General features: G+C 47.4%; 2 protein-coding genes across 11 annotated transcripts in view; one reads left to right on the top strand and one right to left on the bottom strand.

Annotated features, from left to right (window-relative positions):
- SZT2 (SZT2 subunit of KICSTOR complex) overlaps positions 1-3,556 on the bottom strand; it is a 56,732-nt gene extending 53,176 nt beyond the window's left edge. For all 10 annotated transcript variants that reach the window (XM_040564922.1, XM_040564929.1, XM_040564927.1 and 7 more), the window contains exons 1-5: positions 3,468-3,556; positions 3,267-3,392; positions 2,985-3,158; positions 2,480-2,650; positions 506-637 (exon numbers count right to left, since the gene is read on the bottom strand). In XM_040564922.1, coding sequence (XP_040420856.1) covers positions 506-637; positions 2,480-2,650; positions 2,985-3,158; positions 3,267-3,392; positions 3,468-3,497 — 633 coding nt within the window. In that variant the 5' untranslated portion in view covers positions 3,498-3,556. The remainder of the gene's footprint in view (positions 1-505; positions 638-2,479; positions 2,651-2,984; positions 3,159-3,266; positions 3,393-3,467) is intronic.
- MED8 (mediator complex subunit 8) lies at positions 3,489-13,141 on the top strand. Its single transcript, XM_040564935.1, has 7 exons — positions 3,489-3,599; positions 5,664-5,782; positions 6,837-6,981; positions 7,660-7,800; positions 8,216-8,297; positions 9,259-9,507; positions 12,672-13,141. The coding sequence occupies exons 1-7, from the start codon at positions 3,594-3,596 to the stop codon at positions 12,734-12,736; spliced, it is 807 nt and encodes a 268-aa protein (XP_040420869.1). The 5' UTR covers positions 3,489-3,593; the 3' UTR covers positions 12,737-13,141.
- The last annotated feature ends 207 nt before the right edge of the window (positions 13,142-13,348 follow it).

Below are 13,348 nucleotides of genomic sequence, written 5' to 3'. Positions count from 1 at the left end.
ATCCTTAGCCACTAAGCAGCATCTGCTTCAGATTTCAAGGAGTATCAGGAACTGCACCAGCCGCATATTCAGTTTCATGGTCAGTTTTTGTGGTGACAAGGAAATATTTTCATTCAAGATTGTAATAAGGGCCAAGGGCATACTCACAGCTATTTATAAACTAATGATAGGGGTGTAATCACCTCTCCCACCATTTTCTTCAGAGAGAAAGCACATCCTACGGTCTGTCCCACGATGTCAAAGAAGTCAAACTGCTTTACTGTACTTTATTCAGGCCCTTTATTGCAATAATCTTGGGAAAGATAACTGCTTTCATCAGTCCTTCTCCTAAACACTTACTGGTTCTGCTTTATTCAGTGTTCTTGTTGCTGTATTCCAAAAAGTTTTCTTCCAGACTCCTGAGCTGTTCCTTCTCCAGACCTACACCACTGCTCCTCTTGTTGCCAGGCCTCACAGAGCAGATCTCCAGTGAGCAAGAAACCCCAACCACCTCTGCCCTCCTCACCTGCGGTTTGGGTTCATACTGCTGTTGGAGCATCTCTGCCACCTTGTTCTCAAAGGCACACAGCTGCGTGTAAACCTGGTGCAGGAAGGCCTCTCGCTTCGTCTCATCCAGCTGGCAGCCCTGGAACAGTACCTGGCCCGAGGACACACATGTCAGTCACCAAGTTCAGGTTTTATAGTGCCAGCCCCCACAATGGTACACGGGAACATGGTTCAGTGCAGCACAGTTCAGACACATCCCTTACAAAGGAGAGGTACAGCACAGGCCTCTCTTATCCTGCCTGCAGCCATCTGCCTGCGTGCAGCAGTGTTCTGTGGCATCTGCAGTGCACTCTGCAGCAGATGCTCACATTGGTCTCTGGGAAGTCTCCCTTTTGGGCAAGAAATTTCTGCTTTTCCTTCTTCTAAGATAAGCAGTAGGCAGGAAAAATTAAGGTGAGATCCTCGTTAGAAGGTATTAACTCTGGCCCACATTTCTAAGGAAGACCTGTTCGCTCCAATCTAACCCAGCTACTGACTGATCCAATTAGCTTCCAGTAAGTGGCTGGATAGAAGAACAGTAAGTTGAAATAGCGGAAAAAAAGCTTAGATCAGACATTACAGAAGAGGCTGTGAGACATGACAGAGGGAGCCTGCCACCAAAGGAACTCCCTAAGCTGGCAGGAATGACGCTTGTATTTACAGCGACTTCGTACAGACAAACCTCTGCCAAAACTAGGTATCACAAAACAAGGAGGCAAAGAAGATGCAATGTGCACACAAAGAACTCAACAGACAGCTGGGACATTGCACATGATCCACATTCCCGCAGCACCTCATAAAACTTGGGAAAGTAAACAATTACAATATAGATGAGTTTTCTTGGATGAGTGGTACACCTATGTGCCTTTTCCACCACAAAAGGAACACACAGCTTCTCCACTTGTACCCACAAATTACAGTCACCGGTCTCATACAAGAAATGGGTCTTTAGAGAGATCTGAAGAAGAAAACCATAGCCACTTCAGTGCTCAATTTAGTGTAAATACAGGAGGTACTGAGACAAAGCATGATGACACCTGAAGGAGAGCTGGACCAGAACACAAAAACATCACTAGCGAATCAGAAGACTCTCACTATGCTTACTTTGGTAGCACCTAAGACTGAAGCAAGGGCCCTTAAAATAAATGCTCTTCAAGCAATGTACAAACCATTCAAGCCTGCAGACTGCCCAGAAGTAAGCCAGGGGAGAGGGAGGGAGGAAGCAAGAAGAGATTTACAGGCTCTTCCTGTTGCCACCCACTTATTCTGGTTTTAGCAGAGGAACGAAACACACCGTCAGAAATGTGAAAATACTGGGAGGTGGAAGGAAGCAACACAGGGAGGATAAACTTCAAAAACCCCTACAGGCACTGTAAACCAGACTTCAATTTACTAAACAGACTTGCCCAGGCTCAAGTAAGTGTGAGATTACTGGGGCTGGCTGCTCTCTCCACCAAGGAGAAACACATTCATACCAATGCAAACAGAGAGCAAGATTTGCCAGAAGAGAAAATTATCATTGAATGAAGCACTGCTACACACCTGGAGCTAGCAGACAAGCTTTTAGGCACACCGCCTCTTCCTGAATACTTCAAACTAATTATAATAGGCCAAAAAGAATTAATCAACAGAGATTTAAAAAACAACAACAACCATGCAGTAAGCATGAAGGAAAGATGCGCTACGGCCTAACTCAGAGAACGCTGCCTGCAGGTGCCTTCTCAGAAGGGCCCTGCTCCCCCAAAAGAGACTCTGCTTCCTCCCAGAAAAGAGAAGTTGCTCACCTACACTTCCTCATCGCCCCAGGCTACACGTTTTAATGAATCAAGTCTACAGCATCCTAGTTGACAGAGCCCAGCTAACAGATGTCCCCACTTTCCTCTGGGTTCACAGGAAAGCAGTGCAGCAAGCGACTTGCACACCGAGATGCACCAAGGGTGAGGCCGAGTTTTACCTGGTGGGACTGGAGGCCAATGATGGAGGAGTACGCCTGGATAGTGACGAAGATCTCTGGCTGATAAATGATGTCTGAGCCAGGAATGCGGAAGGGTCTTAACAATCCCACCAAGCACCGAGAAAGGGCATGGAACACTTCGTCAAAAATGATCTCCCCCGTTGAGTCATCCTACGGGAACAGAGAAATGAGGCAGCTTTTGCATCTTCCAGGACTTTCCATCTTGTCCCACCACACGGAGCCAACAACAAACTGTCTTCTGCAGCAGCAGCTGCATTAAAACGACAGCTTCCTGCAAACCACGGGCACACGCGTGGCATTAGGCAGAGAAATGGAGCTGCCGTGGGGCTGCCTCACTAGGAGCATCACGCACCTTGCTCCTAGGGAATAAGGCAAGACCCCTGCAGAAGCGGAGGCTAACACAGAGGGGAACAAGCCTGCTCAGCAAGGAGACTGCTTCTCCTTTTAAGACACAGCACCCCAACAACCCAGCCCCTGCACTCACCACGATGCCCGTGGAAGGGCTCAGATCGAGCTCGATCACGAAGCGGTACTGGCGGGCCAGGAAGGTGACGCGCGTGGAGGGCACGAGGAGGTAGGGCCTGGGCTGGACGGGCTCGTCCGGCTGCCAGCCGTGGGGCAGGATGCTGAGCACGTCCAGCTCGTTCTCTGAGTTCGCCTGCGGCGGGGGGGGGGGAACGACAGGCGAGGGGGCACCGCGGTGAGACGGGGGCCAGGGCCGGGACCTCCCCGTGCCCGGGGGCGCCCCAGCCCCGTCCCCGCTCACCAGCTCGGGCTCGGGCAGCGCCCAGATGACCTGGTGCAGCCGGCTGAGCACCCAGGCGAGCCGCACGTTGCGGGAGATGCGGTAATCCTTCTTCATCAGCAGGAACACGTGCCCGGCCTCCTCCACCTGCGGGGATAACCACGGCAGCCGCTCGGACCCGGCCCCCGGCCCCCTTCGCCCCTCGCCCCCCGCCCCTCTCACCTCGCCCTCGGCCCTCTCGGCGGCCGCCATGTCCGCCCGGCGGCCCGGCCCCCCGCTCCCCGGCCCCGCCGCCTTCCGCCATGACCCGGAAGCGCGGCGCTCCCCTAGCAACCGGCCCGCGCCGCCATGCAGGTGAGGGCCCGGGGCCGGCGGGGACGGGACGGGGACGGGGGGAGCTGGGGTGGGAGAGGGGACGGGGACGGGAGGCGGAGGGCAGCCGTAGCCGCAAACCCCGCTGCCGTTCGCACTCCCTCGAGGCTCGGCCCGCTGTGTTGTGTCAGCTCGCGGAGCGGCGCCGCGCGCGGGTCACGGCCGTTTTCCCCGCTTTGTTTTGCCACACGCGGCGCGTTTCGCTTACCCGCGCCGGGTCCCAGCTCTAGCTCCCGTCCCGCCGCGCCGGCAGGGCCCTGAGCAGCCCCTCCCCGAGCGGCACCTTCACAGCCCCGGGACGAGGGCACGGTGGTGGCGAGGTCCCTGAAGTCCGTCGCACGCACATCCCAAGGGCTTTGGAGAGAGCCTGCAAAAGGAGGAGGCCGGGGTCCCACAGGTGCCGCAGAGCGATGTGCGCGGTGGGATTTAATTCACCCTCCTGAGAGCTGCTGGGATAAGCACCGGTGATCGCGGAGTCGCAGAATCACCTAGGTTGGAAGAGGCCTCCAAGGTCACCGAGTCCAACCTCTGCCCTAACACTAACAAGTTCGCTAAGCTCTACATCTAAACGTCTCTTAAAGACCTCCAGGGATGAGACCAGGTGAACTGTCTTGGATGTGTACATCTGTGCTGAAAAGGCCAGGAGCCAGTAAAACGCTGGCTCCTGGCCCAACTCATAGTGCAGTGTGTGGTTAATCTGCTCGCACAGACACAGTGCACACAGTGCACGGGAGCAGTTGTAGACTCATTTCTTCAGTTCAGCCAAGAACTGATGGGCCCCGTCATAAGATCTCCGGAGAAGAGTTGTAGTGCTGCGCTCCTGAGGTGTAACACCCCCAGTCTGCTCCATGAATCCACTCCGTGAACAGGGAGTGGATTTTAACAAAATTGACTCAACCATTTCTTCTGAGATGGCTAAGTGAAGTCTGATCAGCAGTTTCTAAATAAAAATAAGGCCTTTATAGTCTACCTAGACTATAAATTAAGTAGAATAGCTTTGTGTTCTCGTGAACATGCAAGATACTTAAAAGTCTCTCCCATGAAGCTCATGCTAGTTGAGTTTGTTTAAACAGTACAACGACTAACCCAACAGCAAGCATGCAAGCAGCCTGAGTCACCCCATCTGCTTTCCCAATCGGCATTCCCTTTCCATTATTTGATTGCTTTGTCCCACCCTCTTCATGGATTATTGTACAGTGCCTGACTTACATTAGCAGTTCATTAGGGCTGGGACTTTAATTACGTTTTGTGCAATTCTGTTGTATGAATAAGTAAGAATAGATAAGGTTTTAGAAGGTTTTTGCAAGAGTCAAAGATATGACGTGGTGTCTGTGGCAACAGATCACCAGACACCCCCTCACCCAGAGAGAAAGGTTATTTAAGCGGCGTAGTCCAGAGCAAAAGGCAGGAGGTGATCTTTGCACGTGTCCAGCTACGTACGGTCTGTCACCTCACTGCTTCCCACAGCTGGTAAGGGACAAGTCACATAGGAATTCCCAGTTTTTTAGCAGCCGGTAGTGGCACTAGGGCATGAAGAAAGTAAAAAGTGAGGTTAAGGGTAGAAACTGGAATCTTTAGGCCCCAGACCTGATAGATACTCGTTCTGCAGATGGCTGTGCTGGGTGAACACATCACTGTGCCCATGTCTGCTGTCAGCAAGGGTTCAGAGAATCCTAATCTGCTTTGAGCTGGGTTAGCATAAATAGCGCACAAAGGTGGCGTGAGCCAACTTTGATGACTTTGCCTGATGTGGTAAAAAAGCAGATGGAAGAGAGAATGTCTTCACCATTCTCATCTAAATCTTAAAAAGGACAGCTAGCCAGGGCTTGGCACAGGTACGTGCCTCTTGCCTAAGTTTTCTTCCCAAGGAGACATGTTCAATGTGAAAATACAGTATTTTTTTTTTCTTCAGGGTCTCTATTTCCTTCCCCTGCAAAGGAGTTTCTCTTGAGAGATTGGACTATGGATGCATGTGTGTGGATCGCAGTGGTCCTTGGAGAGGTGTTAAGCTTTGTCCTCATCCCTGTCTTTCCTGCCTTTTCTTAGAGAGAGGAGAAGCAGCTGGAGCTGACCCTGGAGGCGCTCATCAGCCAGGTGGCTGACCTGAAGAACTCACTGGTCAGTTTTATCTACAAGCTGGAGAATGAGTACGACCGGCTCACGTGGTAAGGCATCTCACGGAGACAGGGCACCCCTGATCACTGCTGAAACTCTTCCAGACTCTGCTCAAAGGACCACAGAGTATAATTAAAAACCACAAGCCGATTGTCAGTAGGCTTAAATTTGCTTTTCACATTTCTACTGGAGGAGCCACTAAATGTCTTCCACCAAAAAACAATTGAAATCCATTTGTTCCACGCTACGCAGTAATGGTCATGCCAACACCCAGGGAGCTAGGCACTTAAGGGAGCTAGTGAAGATGCTTGCATCTGCAGTGAATGGAAACTCGTTGGATAAAATATCTTTAAGACCCACATATGCTGTGAAATGAGCAATCATTCTTTCTGCATTTCTTGACCTTTTTGGCTTTCTCTGGCTCTGAAATAAATTGAGTTCTTATGCTGGTGGTTTGCTGCTTCAGCATGTTTTACCAGACAGTTTGAGAGGCTTGCAAGGTGGCATTCTCGTTCTGATGGAGCATAAGGATGATATATCTGCAGATTAATAACCTGTGCAGCATCTTAGGCAGTAGCTGCCACTGAAGCAAAGTGTCACAGGCAGTTAGCATTAATGTTGCAGAAGGAAAGAGAGGTGATGAATTCCCCAGAGAAAACAAGCTGAGGGGGACCTCCTTGACAAGATTATCAATTATTTTGCTTCATTATCCCCTACGCTGGATAGCCAAGCTATAAATACTGTCTCTCCTGGCTGTATTGCTTAGGAACTAAATTGTGTCTCAGACCTTGCTTTAGAATTTTACTGGGAGAGTTAGTGATAAGAAAAGCATTGCTTCTGTGTATGTTACTGAATTCCCAAACAACTGCCACTTCCAGTGGTACTTGTAGTGTCCCTGGGCTGTTTGCAGCTTTGTGTATAGGGCCCGGGATTTGTCCACATCTGCACACTCAGCCCTAGGTTTTACTCCTTAATGTCCGGAGTAGACTGATTGGAGAAATGAATATGTTATTTCCTCACTTCCCAGACGTTTGAGTGAGGAACAGATAAAAGCCATCTGTGGTATCTGTTTGCGTGCTTTGTCTTCTTTATTTGCTTTCCCAGGCCTTCAGTTCTGGACAGCTTTGCATTGCTCTCAGGACAGCTGAACACTTTAAATAAAGTGCTGAAGCATGAGAAGACCCCACTATTGCGAAACCAGGTTATCATACCCTTAGTGCTGTCTCCAGACCGCGATGAGGAGATCATGGTAAGAAACTCCCCAATGAGTGTTGGACTCATTGGAGCACTACAATGTGCTTATGGACCCACTTCAGTTTGCTATTCCTTGCGCTTGGCATTCCTCAGCTCTGGGTGTAAAAAAATAAAAGGTGATGAGTAGTTCTGCCTTGGAGCTGCTTTGCTCGGGGGCTTTCACCTTCCGAGACTTGCTCTGGATATACTTTACAGGATGTGCTCTTCATAAATGCTGTATTTTCATAAAGTCAGGGACAAAGGAGATGGTGTCTTGCTGTGCAACTGGAAGGCCTCCTTGCCATCTCCTGATTTCCTCTGCCGTAGCTGTGCAGTTTCTGTTAGACGTCTGCATCTAGGTTTGCACTAATTGTTATTTGACCAACACGGGGTGTGTTTCAGAACCTATGGCGTGTGCCGGCAATATTTATTCTCTGCTCAAGTAAGAAAACATTGCAACTGATTGTGGCCACGCTGGCAGGCAGCAGGTGGGATTGCAGACTGCCGTGGGTTGCTCTGACCAGACACAGTACAAATTCCTAGACAAATGGTTGAAACTTCCTCACGCTCCCTAGTCAGGGTTTCCCCACAGCATGCAAGCAGCCTTGTTCCATGGCCTGTGCCCTGGTCTTGAGCTCTCTGAGTGCTTGGCTGGAGGAAGAGGCCCTGAGCGTGGCTTGTCCGACTATTGCAGCGGCAGACGGAGGGGCGCGTGCCCGTGTTCAGCCACGAGGTAGTGCCTGACCATCTTCGAACGAAGCCTGACCCCGAGGTGGAGGAGCAGGAAAAGCAACTGATCACAGATGCAGCTCGAATTAGCCCCGATGTGGCACAGGTAGGTGAAAAAGAGTTTGATGCTTCTGCCTCTTAGCCCTAGGGCACAAATGCCATTTAACTCTGTTCCCTTCACTCTTCTATCTGACAGTTATCTTTTTTACTATGCCCTTTTCTGCCTGAGATTTCTCCAGGTGACCTTAGCTGAGGTTTGGGTTCCTTCAGTCTCACAAAACAAGGGTATCCAGCCCACTGCCTGCTCACAAGAGGTGCCATCAGACCAAAGAAAGACGAAGGCTATCCCACCCCCATACTGCCCTCCTGCGTGCATTGGAGCTGGGCTCTCTAAGCTTTGCTAACGAAATATTTATGTTTGGTTACACAGACCCTGGGAAGAGAAAAATTGTTAATTTACTTTGTTGACTTGTACTGTGGTGGAAATATCCTGGCAGTTACTGTTGGTTTCCTTTTTGCAGAAACAGATCCAAAGTCTGAACAAAATGTGCTCAAATCTGCTGGAGAAAATCAGTAAGGAGGAGCGGGAATCTGAAAGTGGAGGTATGGCACTGAGGTGGGAGTGGGGTGCAGGATCCAAGCAACAAGCTTGAGAGATGGTGGCAAAGTAGGTAAAGCAGAGAGCCTAAAGCATGGGAAATGCAGGTTAGCACAGACAAAAACATTCAGGAACATGCAAGAGTGGCTGTCCTGGAGTCCCCTGATTGTGAAGGAGTCCTGTGGGTGCACGGAAAGAAGTAGGAAGTTCTGTGAAATGGAAAGGAGGAGCAGCTGTAGAAGCATACCTTAGTGTCTCCCCAAAACTAACATTTTTTTGGTGGAATGTTGTATACATGTAGAAGTGCATTCTTTGCAAAGCAGCAGTTAGAAAATTGATGATGTGGGTATATATGAGGGGAGGCTGCTGAAGGCAGGTCTTTTGCTTAATAATGGCCTGCAACTCACTGCTATGTCACTTCTCCCTTCACACAGAGAAATGATAGCACTGTTGCAGAGATACGCATGATGAGTCCTGTGTTGCTGAATCCAAAATTTTCTAAGCAGATAGCTCAGAGCTCCCAGTATGATAGGGTCACTGCAGGCAATATGAGACTCGCTGTCACAGTCTAAATAAATACGTTTGTGGAAAACAGAATTTAAGAATGTTAGCACCATGCTGCTGCTGAGCCTCAGAACAGGGATGTTGCCATTGATTATTTAGAACCTAATGCTTGTTACCTGCTGTAGGATTCAGCATGGAAAATAGTTAGTGGAGTTGGCTTCTTCTGACCTCCTTTTTTGAGCAGCATGCGTCCAGCTCCCAGTGGAGAAGCTCTTGGAACACCACTGTCCTTGGACTTTGCAGCTTCTTTGGCCCTCCCAGAACTCTTGTCGTACAACTTGTTAGAAGCTGATCTCTGTTACACACAGCAAACTATCAGAAAAGTAAATTCAGGACAAGCTATGCTAGTTTTTGAACTCAACTGCCAGAATGCTCCAAAATCTTTTCTTTATTTTTCTACAGGATTACGGCAGAACAAGCAGACTTTCAACCCTGCAGATACCAATGCCCTGGTAGCAGCTGTGGCCTTTGGGAAAGGATTGTCAAACCGGCGACCCCCTGGCTCTGGGGGATCTGTCCAGTCAGGGCAACCAGGAGCTGGTGCCATCATTGCAGGGGCTTCGGGCATGCAGCAGGTACCAATGTCAGGTGCACCAGCTCAGCAGCAGCCAATGCTGGCAGGAGTGCAGATGGCACAAGCTGGACAGCCAGGTAAATATGCTGCATATCTGAGAGTGATTGAAAAGCTGGGAGCAAGAAAGATAAATGCAGGTGCAGAGATCCTTCCCCAGCCACCTTTTAAATATAACTGAATAAGAGGGTCCTTTCTAGCCTTAATAACTTAAGTCAGGTTGTAACAGTGGAGTAATACCTGCTTCAAATTGGCTCAGAGCTTGAAGTAGATCCCAGTCATTCAGCTTCATAACACACACTGCAATACCTGTGTAATAACAGAGTTAGTGAACATAGGCTTTAGTATGGAGGGAGATCACAGTGTGGTTTTGTAGGGATGTATGCTGGGGATTTTGCTGTCAAACTAGATTTGAAGGTGGGGAGTAAAGTAGAAAAGTTTGATGGTAATGAATTATTTAAGGTAGGAAAAAAAAAAGATGTCTGTAACGAGCCACAGAAAGATTTCATATTCAAAGTAACTTCACTTAATTATAGTAGGTGACGTTTGTATTAAATAGAAAGTGAAGCACAATGAGCAAAAGCAATTTGTCTTTACATGTCCAGTACCTAGACTCTAACTTAGTTGCCTGCATTTAGGAAATTAATACATGATATAATAGTTTTGTAAAAACATTAAGTAGATGTTCAGCTGGGGCTAAAAATGCAAACTGAATGTAAGGAATTACTAGGAGAGGAACAGAGAAACAGAATATTGTTAGGCCATTATATAATTCCATTGGGCACCCACATCTGCAATATTATGTGCAGTTCTGATCTCTTCTCGGCAAAAAAAAGTTATAGAATTGAAAAGGATCAGGGAAGAGTGATAAAATGGCTAAGGGTCTGGAGCAGCTTTCATTGGAAGGAAGACTTCAGAAAGTTCTGGTAGTTCGTCCTGGGGATAGCTACTGAGGTTAGGTTGGGAGTAGGAGGAAGAAAACATGAAAGCCTGTAAAATCCCAAATTGTGTAGAGGAAACGAATGGGGAATGATTTACGCATGATTTCCCACGAAACAGAAGGATCAATGAAAGTGCACTAATGAGAATACTAGCTTGTAGGTTCACAACAAAAGAGAGACACTTTTCTGAATACTAGATAATCACACCGTAGAGCACATTGCCCAAGTGTGTGGTAGACATAGAAAGTTTATATGGAATGGAAAAGTAAATTTCTGGATGAAAAATCGGTCAGTAGCTAATAATCCTGAAGACACCATCTCTGACTCAAAGTCCCTGAGCTACAATATTGGAAGCTGAGGGTGTATTTTGCAGAAGTATCACTCTAGGCTTGCCCTGTTCTGGTATTCTTCCGTAAATGTCCCCTGCTAGATTCTGTCAGAAATGGGTTTGGCTTGGGGGACTTGCAGGCCTAACCCTATATTGTCATTCTTGTGTTCATATTAATGGCGATTTTGGATATTGGATATTCTAATTGGTGGTTTTTTGCCTGCATAATGACCATGTTGTTTAGAAATGAACTTGAGCAACGATATTAATCCTAAGTTAATTGGGTATTTATGTAAGACTTAGAAAGTAATTTCCACTGTAATTTGGAAACAAAGAAGCCTCCTGTGATTTCTGGCTGCATACCCACAAACACTGTCTCCAGGATGGGAAGACATCCTCTCTTATACAGCTTCTGCACATCAAGCTCCATGTGCTGGTAACGAGCACTTGTCCAGCCGGTGTTACCAGAGAGTTCCGATTTGATAAGAGCAGCTGTACTGTTTGGCCAAAGGTCAATCCCCTTATCCTGGTCCTGATAGTGGCCCACAGTGGAGCCTGGAAGAGTACAAGAACAAAGCGTATCCTGACAGGCACCTCCAGCAGCTGTTCTTTAGGCAAATTTTAAGCTAGAGTACGGTTTGAGACCAGTGGGTCCAAGAGCCATCAATTTCTGCAGTTCCTTTCTGAATTACAGTTTTGACTCCTGCAAGGCTGGTGGCAATGAGTCCCACAGCATTACTGCATGTTTTGCTTGAGAGAGTTTCCTTTTTTATGTTTAAGTCTTTTACCGGATAATTTCATTGGATGCTTCCTCTTTACCCATGTACTGAAAAACAGTGAATAATCACTTTAATTCACATTCATTCCTCAGTTACCTTCTCCATACTAGTTTTCATTTTTTGGAATTCTGTCATGTTCTCTTCCCTGCGTACGTCTTATTTTATTTTTTATTTTTTCCCAGCTAATGAGTCCTAATCTGCTCAATATGTCTTTGTGTGAAAATTTTAATATATCTCAGACAATTCTCGTCACTCTTCCCTGCACCTTTTCTGTATGATTTCAAGACTGGGAGGACCAGAACCACTCGCAGTTTTCCTAACGTGGGTGAACCATGCGGTCCTGTTCACTCTTCCTTGTGGACTAACATCTAAAAGTATTTGTCTGCTGATTATTAGGTAGCACTAAAGTGATGTCAGATTACCTGCCAACTCATTGCAGGCAACGATGCGCTTTGGATGTGTTTGAGAAAGGTTAATAATCTTTTTTGTGTTTGCTAGTTATTCACCAAATCTTTTCTTGTCCTGCTGCACTACAATTTCAATTCTCAGAAATTAATCTTTTTTTTTTTTTCTGTTCTCGTTTGAGCACACATTGCACTTTCTGAAGAAGTGCTGCCTTTTTTATTTTTCTGATCATCTTAGTTTTGTCTAGCCCTGTACACTTATCCTGAGCTGCTAGGATCCCATGTGTGATTGGTGTCAGCAAAGAGTAATAATGCCCAAGAGTTGGTTGTGGTTAAGAGAAATTAAGAGACCTGAGAGGGTTTTAATAACGCGAATATATGCCCCGACTACAAATAACGCTACGTGGAAGGGGATACAGCCTGTTGCATTTGCCTCTCTGAAATGAAGTGGGGATCAGTTTGGTTTCTTATGTCAGGGCTGTTGGTAACAACTTCTATCAAACTGAACAAGTCCCACACTCCTGTAGAAGTCTCCTGACAAAGAGAAAAGCTTGTTTAAGGTGGAACAAGGATAGAATTGGTAGGGTGACATGGTACCTGATGTCAAGGAGATTTCTCAACAGAGAAAAGTGCTGATTTATGAGAGAGAGTGATCGTATTAGGTCGGAAGCTGAAAGATGCTGTAGCTCATAAGCCTGATGTGGTGCCTGGGGTGGAAAAGGAAAAGCTTTGACAGGACAGCAAATATCCTTTCTTATAGCTGATTTTGCACTGCTTGTTTTCTTTTTCTAGGAAAGATGCCGAGTGGCATAAAGACAAACATCAAATCTGCCTCAATGCATCCGTATCAGAGATGAGCCAACATGAACCAGACCCAGGGAACAGCAGTTACCAACATTGCTCCTGCTGCAGCTACCACACACGGCTTCCTTTTCGGACTTCTGAGTTCCTTCACACATCCATACACCATATCCACGGAGCTGGGAGTTACAGCACCGTTCCCTGGGTTTTATTTAGCGCTGGGTGGCTTGTATGGAGCTGCTAGGAGCCATGTCTCCTGGAGACAAGTACTCAGTTCAGCCAGAGCAGCTTTTTTTGTAGTAGCAATCCCATTTTCTTCAGGTCTGGCCTGGAGTGCACCTACCCTTTCTTGATACAGAACGTGAAGAGCTGCATGGATCACTCTGCTTCTTGTTTCTGTCTGTTGATTCGAGATGCTCCTAACTGTACTCCCTGTTGTTGAATAAAGACCTTGTTCTGCACACTGTGAGACACTGGCGTCCATCTCTTGGGTCACAAGTAGTCTTATTTCCCTTTGGGTGAGGCTATAGAGCAGCTCTGATCTGAAATAAACAATAAATTTTAGAGGCTGAGTGCTGGAGCTGCAGGCTTGTGTGTGAAGAGCTGTTATGAAGTGAATCAGCAGAGTACAAACATAAGTAGTAAACATCTTGTTCTTTGTAAACCCA

This window comes from Cygnus olor, chromosome 8 (assembly GCF_009769625.2).
Source record: "Cygnus olor isolate bCygOlo1 chromosome 8, bCygOlo1.pri.v2, whole genome shotgun sequence".
Taxonomy (NCBI): Eukaryota; Metazoa; Chordata; class Aves; order Anseriformes; family Anatidae; genus Cygnus; species Cygnus olor.
The sequence above is the reverse complement of the archived record's forward strand: the minus strand, read 5'-3'. Positions and strand labels throughout refer to the sequence as shown.

Excerpts from the sequence above, each read along its gene's own strand:
- MED8 (XM_040564935.1), top strand. Across the intron at positions 5,783-6,836 it reads GAGTACGACCGGCTCACGTG|GCCTTCAGTTCTGGACAGCT; the intron begins GTAAGGCATCTC and ends TTGCTTTCCCAG. Across the intron at positions 9,508-12,671 it reads GGCACAAGCTGGACAGCCAG|GAAAGATGCCGAGTGGCATA; the intron begins GTAAATATGCTG and ends TTCTTTTTCTAG.